The 12,620-nt window shown below is 34.4% G+C and overlaps 2 protein-coding genes across 2 annotated transcripts; one reads left to right on the forward strand and one right to left on the reverse strand.

The window, feature by feature from the left end:
• The first annotated feature begins 101 nt into the window (after positions 1 to 101).
• Positions 102 to 4,775, forward strand: LOC145044189 (Transducin/WD40 repeat-like superfamily protein). The gene is made up of 10 exons (XM_078993035.1): positions 102 to 326; positions 1,206 to 1,306; positions 1,730 to 1,839; positions 1,941 to 2,007; positions 2,844 to 2,943; positions 3,025 to 3,141; positions 3,400 to 3,537; positions 3,618 to 3,699; positions 3,806 to 3,855; positions 4,536 to 4,775. Exons 1-10 carry the CDS (start codon positions 249 to 251, stop codon positions 4,656 to 4,658), a joined length of 966 nt encoding a protein of 321 aa, XP_078849161.1. The 5' UTR covers positions 102 to 248; the 3' UTR covers positions 4,659 to 4,775.
• A 6,678-nt stretch (positions 4,776 to 11,453) lies between these two features.
• LOC145040214 (oleosin Ara h 10.0102-like) lies at positions 11,454 to 12,119 on the reverse strand. The gene has a single exon (XM_078988172.1). It carries the CDS (start codon positions 12,107 to 12,109, stop codon positions 11,570 to 11,572), a length of 540 nt encoding a protein of 179 aa, XP_078844298.1. The 5' UTR covers positions 12,110 to 12,119; the 3' UTR covers positions 11,454 to 11,569.
• Between the last annotated feature and the right edge of the window lie 501 nt (positions 12,120 to 12,620).

Here is a 12,620-nt window from a genome sequence, read left to right on the forward strand (position 1 = left end):
GGGACTGAACTTCCAAAATTTTGCTAAAAGACACAGTATTTACAATTACTCTTATTTAAACCTATACTGTATAGTATACGTCCTATAAAAGCCAAATCGAACCATAGACCCGGATCCAGATACCCGCCATATGTTTTTGAAGACCAAAGCCAAAAGCTCTCTAAACCCTGAGGCAAAAATCTAACTATTCATATCAACCAAAACCTAACATTCAAGAACTTTTCTACAATTCGTACGTTAATCTTGTCATGAGGACCACATCGGTGTCGGAGCTCAACGATGGAATCATCCGCAGTATGTCGATTGGGGCACTGTTTTCAGATTTCGTGAGTGCTTCCCCATTTTATGTGTGTATATCAACAAAAGATTATCGATAAAATTCATTGCATGTAAAGATAATTGAGAACAAACAAGCACATGATGATGAATCTGATGGAACTTAGAATATAAATCCATATTACACTCGCATTCAGCATCGATTGAGACGATGGTAATTTTGCTTCAGCTTTCGATGCGAATACTCTTCATGCCCAGTGAAATTGCATATTGTGTTTGGGAGCATCGAATTGGAAGTGGACCTTAGCATACGCAGTTCAATCCTGCAACTGACTTTTGCTTGCCCTACTTACAATTATGCCTTGATTTTTGCTATATAGTTTTTATACATGGTAAGGGGCAGATTAAAGCACCAAAACCTAAGGCTTGTACATATTTTTCATAAACAACTTGCTATATAATCTTTATACAAACTGGAAAGCTGAAATTTGTCATAAAAAACGTGTCTTTAATCATAGGTAAACCATTCCTCCATGAGGAATTAAAGCACCAAAGGTAAGACTTGTACTCTCTTATCATAGGACAAACAAAAATCTTTGTATTGCCCACAGCAGTTAGCAATTAGCCAACTAACAAACAACTTGTAATCACATAGAAAGTAGAAACCACAACCTTATGAACGACCTCTTTTCCTTTTTACCCTCATCATTAAAAGAGCACATGAATGAGATGTGAAAACTGATAATTTGTCTGAACTTTTGGATTCCATATGAACAAGAGAATGTGTGATAACTAGTCTCATGATGAGAATCTTTAGCAATTTACTTAGTAAGTTTGTTATTTTGTGCATTTTTATGATATAAAATGCTATTCTTTTTTGTGTTGGATTCAGTCTACTCCTTTCATCATAACGCATAGAAGTTTTTCAGGTTGGAAAGATAAATGCACTTGATTTTCATCGCACTGCGGATCTTTTGGTAACAACAGGTGAAGATGATTCTGTTCGGCTATATGACATAGCAAATGGCAAGTGCGTATTCTCATTTCTTCACCAACATGTTGTTTCATTCTATACTGTGTCCTTTCAACTTGTATTGCTAGTATCTGCTTTCTGCTTTATTGCTCGTATCTACTTGCACTGTATATCCATACAGTAACTATTTACATGTTTACCCTTGCTCCTCTTTACTTTCTGCTTTATTGCATGTATCCGCTCTTTTTCTTATGAAACATATTGTATTAGAGTTTTGTGAAGTTTTATTAATAAAAAAAACATATCTACATCTAGTGGTTATTTTTTATTGTTTGCATTTTGCAATGATGAATTTAATGAATCGGTTCATTTTGCTTGATATTAGGCTCTAGAAGAGATGCAGTTTGTAAAAATCTGACTACTTGAATTTTTATCCATATATACTCAATTACTCATGATATGATTATGAATGAAGTTCAGGTTACTAAAAACCACACATCATAAGAAACATGGTGCTGATCGTATATGTTTTACACATCACCCTAGTTCTGTCATATGCTCTTCAACACGAAATTTGGATTCAGGTGCAGGTAAAAAACTCTCTCATTCTCATTAATCATTATCAAGTTTCTTTGACTTTGACTTTTTCAATGATGAAAATTACCATATTTTTATTTTGTTTCTTTTTCAGAGTCCCTGCGTTATCTATCCATGTATGACAATCGTTGCCTTCGTTACTTCAAGGGCCATAAAGAAAGGTTTGACTTTATTAACTTCCATTTATTCTTCAATGGTCAAATTAGTTGATGAGATTATGACAAAGGGTTTTACAAGTTTGCATTTTTTATGCTATTTGGCTTTTAATTTTGGCTAGGAGCATGTTGGATTTTGGTTAGTGTAAGGGAATGGAATGGAGCATTAGGATAGAATGTAAAAATCATAGGAATGGAATGAAGCATTCTCACAGAATGTGAGACGATTTTCATTCCATGGAATGAAGTGATATATTACAGTTATAAAATTACTTATATCTAAATAGTCTTCAGTAATGATAGTGTTTTTCAAAAGTATGAGAATTTCATTTAAATTATTATTTTTTTAAAACAATTTTTTGATTATTACCAGCTTTTAAGATTTTATGGTATTTAATTTAATTTTTTATATTTGTAAACAATTTTCTAAAGTAATTAATAAACTTTTTTTTTACTATTGGAAATACTTGGTCTGTATTTCGAAAGTCATGAAACTTTTTTGTATGGAATTATGTACAGATACATCTTTATTTGATTAAAGTTCTTTTTATAATATAACATTTTGACTTTTTTTTTTTTTAATCAATTTGTTTCCGTTGAATTTTCTAATTGTACATAACAAACAACATGTTTAAATGACTCATTTCATTCCTTTAAGCCAACCAAACATGATAAGGGAATGTAATCACACATTCCATTACCTTCTCATTCCATTTCATTGTGATTCCATTCAATCATACCAAACAGACCCTAGATGAATGATTAGATCTAATTACATATTTTACATCAAATACATTAATCTTTATTAAAATTATAAAGTTTTGTGTTTACTTTGGCTGTAGGGTTGTATCCCTCTGTACATCTCCAGTTGATGACAGTTTCATGTCAGGTTCTCTTGATCACACTGTCAGAATATGGGATCTTCGTGTGAATGCCTGCCAGGTTGGCATTTAAACTTTAAAAATAAAAAATATATATATATATATTTTCTTTCTGAAAATGATTTATACCTACCCTTTTCAGGGGATTTTACGCCTAAGAGGTAGGCCTACAGTTGCATATGATCAACAAGGCCTTGTTTTTGCAGTATCAATGGAAGGAGGTGCTATCAAATTATTTGATTCACGTTCATATGATAAGGTTTGAGGAAAACAAAAGAAAATAAAGAGTAAATTACATTTTTGGTCCTTGAGTATAGCTGATTTTTTCAGTTTTTGTCCCAAAAAGTTTTCTCTTGCAGTTTTGGGGTTTTGTAACATTTTTCGGTTCATGTTCCAAGTAAAAAAGGACTATACTTTTGGGACCAAAATTGCAAAATCAGCTATAACCAGGGACTGAAAATGTAAATTTATCACAATATAAATAAAGATAAAATTCTCACATCTGTGATTCATGTAGGGCCCATTTGACACGTTCTTGGTGGGAGGTGACATGGCTGAGATCTGGGATATAAAATTCAGTAATGATGGTAAATCAATGCTCTTGACTACCAAAAGTAACAACATATATGTTCTAGATGCATATAATGGAGAGAAGGTTAGTTATTTACTGTTTTAAACACATTAATTAATCATCAATAAATATATATATTTTATTTATCATATTTTGTTATGCAGAGATGTGGATTTAGTGTGGATGCTTCTCCAAACACAACAATTGAGTCCACATTTACACCTGATGGCCAATATGTGATTTCAGGTATATTACTCACTCTTATGCCTTAAATAAACAGAAGAAGAACATATATTAAGTTGTATTTATAGTTTTCTTGTAATATTAAATTTTTTATGAAATTTTCTTACAGGCTCTGGAGATGGGACGTTGAATGCTTGGAGCATTCCCAGCAGGAGTAAGGTATTAAAAATTAACAATATTTAAAAAAAAAAATTAAATAATTTTCCATCAAGTTTACATATGTAAAGGCTAAAACGGATCCCTATAGAGTACATAGCCTTAAACCTTCTAAATTATTTAATTAAAAAAACAATTGGATCATTATTTTCTCTCTCTTTTTTTTTTTTTTTTCGTGTTAAGGGGGGCTGTTTCTTTTTTTCTTTTACCCCCATTAAGTCCTGAATGGTATTTATTAAACGGAAATGATGTCTGTATACATAAGGTTTGTTTCATTTCTAGACTGAATAAACCGTCTGAATGAGACTAAATGACCATTTTACCCTTACATTTCAACAAATAGTTTTCACAATATTCATCAATTTTAACGTGTTGTCTAATATAACTGATGCCTAAGAAATATTAAATAAAAACATGGAAAACTTAGGGTAATGGAAGGAGAAACAGAATTGTAAAAAGTTAAGGGCTTAATGGGGAAAACCTCATTTCTGTGACTTTAGGTCGTTCTTTCTGCATGAAGTTAAAAAAATAATAATAAACAAATAAATAAATAACACCTCTATATATAGCTTACCAGATTGAAGCATGCCAATAAAATAAAAAAAAGAAACATCTAAGAGTTCATAAACTTTTATAATGACATAACTGCCCTTGAGAGTAACTAAAATATATGGCTGTCACAGGTGGCGAATTGGGACAGCCAGATAGGTGTCGCATCATGCTTGAAATGGGCACCCCGTAGGGTCATGTTTGCTGCTGCTTCTGTGGGGGTTCTCACTTTCTGGATACCAAACGATACAATTTAGGATAAATTTTGAGCAATTATTTATTTTCTTTTTTTTGGGGGCATTTTCGACCCTTTTTTTTTTCTCCCCTAATCCTTGTCAAATTGTACCTTATATATCAAGAGCAAAATTTTGAAAGTGGGTGATGCATTTTAGTAAAAAAAAACAGGGGAATCTGTCTTTATGTGTAGGGCAAATTGCATAAAAGGCAACCAACTTTGGTTGTTATTTTGTTTAAGGTAACCAACTTTTTCTAGTAGCAAGTAGAAAAAACAAAAAAGTTGAAAGTTGCTCGCTTTAGTGGAGACGAGATTGAAAGGTATTAAAAATTATCAATTTTTTACCTCTTAATGGTCTTATAAAGAGGCTGGCGTTTGGTTGAAGCCTTTTTAACCTCTTATTCGGTAAGACATAAAAAAAAAGTCCTTAATCGGTTAGATTTGGTGAGGGATCTAGATGAAAACATTCCATTGCTACCCTTGGCCCTAAAAGAAAAAAACGTCCGCCTCTTTTATTTTCTTTCCCCCTTCTTCTCCAACGAGCTACTGTCTTCGATTCTTCCCTTCATTGATCTCCGACAGCGCCTCTACACCTCCGGCCTCCGGCTTTCTCCCCTTTGGCTTCCTTGCCTCCTCCTTCATGCTGGTAACTGAGGAAATATGATGTTGAAATCTTCGAAAATTTGATGAAAACAACTTAAGGATAATAAGAATAGATGTTGCTGAAATATTATATTTTCTTGCTGTGATTTTTCTTCTCTATGTTGCTGAAATATGCTATTTTCTTTTATAATTTTTTCCGTTATGTTGTTGGTCTACTTGTGTGGTAGTTTACTAGTTTTGTTGGTGAAATATGTTATTGTTGGATTTTGAATATTAGACATGGCAATGGCACAAAAGATGCCTATAATTAATTGGAAACAAATAGGTGTGGAAAAAACATTCCTTGAAGCTTGTATTCATGAAATTACATCTTACGGACATGAAGGGAGTTGTTTGAAAACAAGCTCATGGAAGAATGTAGCTGATAGATTGAAAACAGAATATAATTTTATAGTTGATCAAAAGCAGATGAAAAACAGATACGACTATCTAAAAGCAAAGTTTGGTGCTTGGTTGATTAAAAAGCAAAACAGACAACGTTTATAACCCTATAACTAACACATTTAACATGGAAGAAAATGAATGGCAACTAGAGATCAAGGTATTGTGATTTTTGATAAGAAGTAATATATCATAATATTTTATAATATTTCGTAGGTCTCTACGCATTTGAAGGAGCTCCCCCAACGACTCATTCCCCCTCTGATTATCGAGGGCTCGAGCCCCCCGCCCCAGCCAATCGTGCCGACCTATAATTCCTATAATTCCTGGTCATGAAGTGGAAAAGAAAGAAGTAGCATGGAAAAGAGATGTGTTGGAAGATGGCTGCGCTCCAACACATTTATAATATTTTCAAGCAGTTGAACAAAATGGTAGAAACTTTGATAACTTCTCCACTAGTGTACACTGATCTTTGTGTTCAGTTGTTCGATGGGTCGGCTGTGACTGACATTCATGGATCGGAGCCATCTTCTACACTTCCTCACCCTTCTCGTGACTCGCCCAACACTAATTTAAGTGACTTTGATGGTATTAATGTAACTCACATGGAAAGTATGACTTCACCCGAAAGTCCAAATGAAGGAACCTCTAGTGTTTTCAAAAACAAAGGAGGTAAAAGAAAAGAAAAAGAAACAATCAATGCAAAGATCATTGAAGTTGGTGATGAAATTAGCAAAGTTGCAAGGATGTTAGTTGAGAAACATAAAGAGCACGATATGACAGCATGTATGGAAAAGTTTATGAAAATGGAATGGGGAATATCTTATCCAAGATACCAAACGATTATTTTGTTTTTTTTGGTGAAAGAGCCGATCTTAGAAAAGTTTGGTTATTTCTTCCAACAGAAGCTTGTGGGATGTGGTTAAAGAATGTCGGATCAAAGTATGGATTGATGTGATGGTTTTTTATAAGATTTTATTCGTTGCGTGTCGTTATGGATTTAAAATGTTGAACCTTTTTAGGATTTATTTGATGTGTGTCGTTATGGATTTAAAATGCTGATTTTTTTAAAGATTTTATTTGATGTATATCGTTATGGATTTAAAATGTTGAATTTTTTTAGGATTTATTTGATGTGTGTTGTTATGAAAATGTTGAATTTTTTAAATATTTTATTTGATGTATGTCGTTATGGATTTAAAATGTTTAACTTTTTTAGGATTTTATTTGATGTTTGTTGTTATTGTGTTTAGAATATTGAATTTTATATGTTGTTTGACGTTATGTTTTTAAAATGCTTAATTTTATATGTTGTTTGACAAGTTATTTATGGATAACGATGATGATATCGTGTATTTCATGTTGCTTTCTTGATATTGGATGTTTTTGGCTTCGACAAGAATAGAAAGAATAAACGACTTGAATTTGACATTCACCGATCATCCATTTATGCAAGAATTGTTGTATAGATCTTTTTTTTACAATGGCATGAGTTGATGCGTCTTTCACGGGAAGCATATGTACTACTATGCAACCATTCTATACAAAAAAATGGTTGCAAAGTAGTCGATCAATAAGTGTTAAGTTAGCTATGTTTTTTATAGTCATCGGACACAATGAGCGGTTTCGAATGGTTAAACGCAGATTTCAACATTCAACATAAACAATTCATAGGTGTTTTCATGAGGTTCGAAATGCATTGATTTATTTTGCAAGAGAAATTATTGACTTATTGTGCCAACATCTTCTAATGCAACCGCAAACACATCAGGACGACATAGAAGGTTGAAAGAAATACTTTCGGCAGCGATAGGGGCATTAGATGGAACTCTTGTTCATGCAGTCGTGTCCGCTGATCAACAAACTCGTTGTAAGGGAAGAGGAAAAGGTGAATGCTATCAAAATGTTATTGGAATTTGTAATTCTGATATGATACTCACGTTTGTATGAGACGGTTGGGAGGGCATAGCACGAGTTCTAAAAGAAGTTGTATTTAACCCAACTTCCGGTTTTCCAATTCCTCCACCAGGTTTGTAATCTTTTTTTAAACTTCGATTATTAAATACATTATCTATTTTTCATATAACAATTGAAAAATTCACGTTACAGATAAATATTACCTTTGTGATGTTGCATACACTAACACTCGTGGATTTATGGCTACCTACCGCAATACGAGGTATTAGTTAGCCGATTTCCAAAGACAGCGTGCATTAACCAAGGAGGAAAAGTTCAACCATGCTCACCACAACTCAGAAATGTTATTGAGCGCGCTTATGGAGTTTTGAAGGCCAGATTCCCAATCCTAAAACATATGGCTCCTTATCATTTTACAATACAGAGAGACATAGTGATTGCTTGTTTTCGAGTCCATGATTTTATAAGGAAATGTAATATTCATGATCAATTATTTATGGACTTTGAAGAAGACACTATGTTTACTGCTGAAGTAGAAGGTGGAGGAAGTGATGACCAAAACGTACATGACATTCAATGTGGTAACCAAGACACTAAATATATGGCTAATTTGCATAACCAAATTGCGAATCAATTACTTTAAAGTTGTATGCTTAGGATTATGTTTAATTTGGATGTTATATGATGTTTAATTTTGGTGTTGTATGAATTTTAATTTGGATTTTTTTTATGTTTAATTTGAATTTTATATGACGTTTTGTATTTTATTTATAATTACTTACAAATTCAGTATCATTCAGCACAGTCGTCCAGATGTCCAACCAAACAGTAACAAATAGTTCAGAGGGTTAAAATTTCCATTTTCACCATTCAAAGACAAACATTCAGATGTTTGACTAAACATCAATTAATCATTCAAATGCAGATTAATACAGAGCCTTTATATCATCCTAACATCCGACGCGAGGAAACTAAACATATCAAATGTAAATGGTATGAACACATGTTGATTTTCCATGCACGATTTCTCATGTTTTGTGACTTTACCTGTAGCTGCTTTTAAAGCGCCATGTCCCGCCGTAAAACCCCCTAGCCCTCAAGCACACGAGAGGGGATACCCCTGTAAGATCCACACATGCATGTTTCCCTCCAACCCATCCAAAAATCAAAATGTTAGCCGGTCTGAGGGTTGACCTTCCTTCTGTCGGGTCAGTCAAGAAATTAATAGGTGCCACTTTCTTAGCGGAAACCCTGACACGCTTAAATATGTCAAACAAAACATCTCTAACCATATCGTGCCTGTATTTGAACCTGGAAGTTCTTTACAGTGAACTGCATGCTCTTCAAAAGAGTCTAAACATGCCTTGCGACACACCGGAAATATCTCGCCAGTTGGGAATATGGGAATCATGAGTCGATATTTGAGATGGTACGATACTCCACGGGAGACATATGTTGGCCAAGGCCATCTATAAGGATAGCTAGAAAAAAATCTTGAGCATGTGGTGCACGTAAGCAGTGGAAAATCGCTTTCTGCCGAGCCATAATGTTGAGATGCACTTCCATATTTTGGATAATTTTACGAAAAATGACACTCGTTAGTGTATTTTGGGTTTTAGGGAGGTAGTGTCTTTAGTAGTAAAATTGTTAAGATCAATATCGGGAAGCTTGTTACAAAGAGATGCCAAGACACAATCATAATCAAAATCCATACCATATTTGCTAAGCTTTTCTTTGGGCTGAGGACGTACCAACCCGTTCACATGAAGGATACGACAATATTCTTTGACAATGGTTGTCCATAAACTAAGGTACTGTTTGTTTTTTGGAAGCAAAAGTTCAAGAAGTCTGCAGACCACCTCTGCAACCATCTGCAGTAGAAGAGGTGGACCAAACGGCTGCAACCTGTAATAAGAAGCTTGTTTGTTTTTTTAACCTCTACAGTAAACTGAAGTTTAAATAAATTAATTTTACAAAATTAAAGTAGTTTTTCAAAAAAAAAATAATAATAATAATTTTAGTCTTACAACATTGAAATAAAATTCATTAAATTTTTTTATAAAAACATTCAATACTATTAAATATTATTTACAAATTAAATGAATTAACAGTAAAATTACATTGTTTTAACATCTTTATGAATTGCTTCAAATCGCTCTTGATTTGGAGCTCCTTCACAAAAACTTGATTCAACACTTGGAGCAACGTTCTTTTGGCTCCTCTTTGCCTTTGCTTCACCTGCTTCATAAATACAATTATGATTACAAAGAGTATAAATACATCACATTTTTACTAGCATACTTCTAATTACAAACATATACCATTTGACCATTTGCATTTGTTACTAGAAATGTGCAAGACCAAACCAAATGTAATTAAATTAAACTTCAATATTCTCTCAAGCATTTCATCGAGCAAACTGTAGTGCACAACTTGTTTCCTTCTTAAATTACTACCACTAGATGCATACTATCCATCAACTATTTAGACATCAAATTCAGTGAAGAAAGGAAACATATACATGGTTGGAAGCAAATCAGAATAACGAAAATCAGATTTTTCATTAACATGCATCAAATCAACATAAACTTGCAAGAATTAGATCGAACTCAAAAAAAGCCAATGCCATGAATATTTTTAGGAGCTCCATGGTTCGGTGCTTCAAGAGGCAAAGAAGTGAAATACGATCTGGGTTCTGTTGTTTGGGGAGATTATGTAAAAATTCTTCACATCTCAGCAACAATTTTGATGCTCAAAGCAGAAATTTGATACTAAACAGCATAAAATCGGTACTAAAATAAGAAATCAGAAGAAAAAAAACCTAACATGTCGATGTTGAAGACGATGGCAGCAAAGAACGAGCACCAGGCAGCAACGGCGACCGATGAGCGGTTGGAGTTGGCGATCGACGGGAGAAAGCTGAGAACGAAGAAGGAGAACGAACGAAGGAGAACGACTGGAGCGATCTTCTGTGTTTCTTTTTTTTGTTTAGGACGTTTTTTTCTTGTTTATTAGGTTAGAAGAGTTGAGAACCAAGCCAATGTTGTGCGGGGAAGAGGACGGAAGTCTTTTAAAAAACAAACTCCAATGTTGTGCGGGGAAGAGGACGAAAGTTTTTTAAAAAACAAACTGCTGCGAACTTTAAAAGTGTTGCGTGTGTGCTGTGCCTAGCACTAAAAGGTTTTTTTGAAGATGTATTATTTTAAAAAAAAATACTATCACCTAAGTGTAAACGAAACTAAAACGGAAATAAACAAAACCGGATTTAAAAGTGTTGCGCGTGTGCACTAAAAAGTTTGAAGATGTATTTTAAAAAAAAAAAAATACATCACCTAAGTGTAACCGAAACTAAAACGGAAATAAACAAAACCGGAACAACTTTGGATCCGAAAAGAGGCCTATTCGGACACCGGATCGGACCCTTTTTTGTGCACCTCTAAGATTGTATAGTCCACTTCTTGCTTTCTTTTGTGCACCTCTAATAAGATTGTATAGTCCACTTCTTCCTTTCTGGGCCTTTTTTGTGCACCTCTAAGATTATATAGTCTACTTTGGCTCTCAGGCCCAAGACAAATGAAATAATTTTTTCACTCATCGCATATCCTCCACAATTCTGGGCTTGCATTCTTTGGTTATTCATTTATTGTATATTTGTATATACAAATCAAACTTGTGTAACATCAACTTGTTTGCCTATTTTTATGCATATTATTCATATCTTTTGTTCAAAACCTCTAAATATTTGTTGTCTTTTGACGTATATGACAATGCAGACTAAAATTCCAGAAAATTAAATAACAAATAAACAAAAACCAGGATCAGTAACAGCCACAGTGAAAAAGAAAAATTGGTACTGATTTTCAAGCAGGAAGTACAAATTACCAAAGCATCATGGTACCCCTACTCTATTATGACCATAATTAAGACATCTTATTTAACTTAATTAACATTATTACAATATTAATTAAATTTTCAACTCTTTCCACCCTTCCGACCACTTTTACTTTGAGCTTGAGTTTGATCATCTGGTCCTATTTCATGAGCCTTGCTCTGAATTGTCTGACCCACCTCCTCCGTCTTCTGCCCTGCATACACCGCCAGATCCTCAATCCGCTGCTTCGCATAATCGATCTGCTCCGGCACCGACCCCATCGTCTGCCGGAGTCTATTCACCAAGAACGACAACGAGGTCAGACCCGTCAACCCGAACGTCCCAGAGGTCAAAATCCCAGTAACCGCAAGCCCGATAATGAGTGCTGCGGGTACGATAACTGGACTGAAAATTATGAACACCGGGGTGGCTAAAGCGAGTCCGATCAATGTTCCGACGAGGGTTAGTCCGGCGAGACCTAGTAACACCCCACCAACTGGAAGCAACGCCATCACGGCCAGGATTTTGCCCTTGGATGGACCTTGTTGATGGCGGAGGGACGAATCGCCACCGTAAACAGGGCGGTGGTGGGTGGTGGTGTGCACTTGGATCTGGTGTGGCTGACGTTCATGAGTAGCCATGGTTAATGGATGCTTGTAGTGAAAGAGATCAGCTAGTGAGATGGAGGAGATGGTGTTTATAAACTGGAGGGGTGAAAGTGTGGCGATGACACGTGTATGTTGACGTGGCAGCATTAAGGTCTGCATGAGGTCCAAGTTTCATAGTTTTTTGGACTGTTCAAACACGCGACATGTTCTTTTTTGGGGAAGTTGTATTTGGTCCCCCTGTAATATGAACTTATTACAAAGAGATGCTTTATACTTTGTGATAATTAGCAGTAACGCCCCTTTTTGTCGGTGAAAATGGTAATCTTCTTTTAACGTACGTTTTGAAAATAGTTAGCGGCGATATCGTTATCATCGACAATTACTAATCTAATCAAATTAAGGAAGTTATTACTAATTTACAGCCAATAATTAGTAAATGTCCAAATATAACCCACGAAACTGTAGATTTTGAAATATATATATATATATATATATATATATATATATATATATATATATATATATGAGTAAAGTGAATATACCT

The sequence above is a fragment of the Lactuca saligna genome, chromosome 4 (assembly GCF_052625555.1).
Source record: "Lactuca saligna cultivar CGN05327 chromosome 4, ASM5262555v1, whole genome shotgun sequence".
Taxonomy (NCBI): domain Eukaryota; kingdom Viridiplantae; phylum Streptophyta; class Magnoliopsida; order Asterales; family Asteraceae; genus Lactuca; species Lactuca saligna.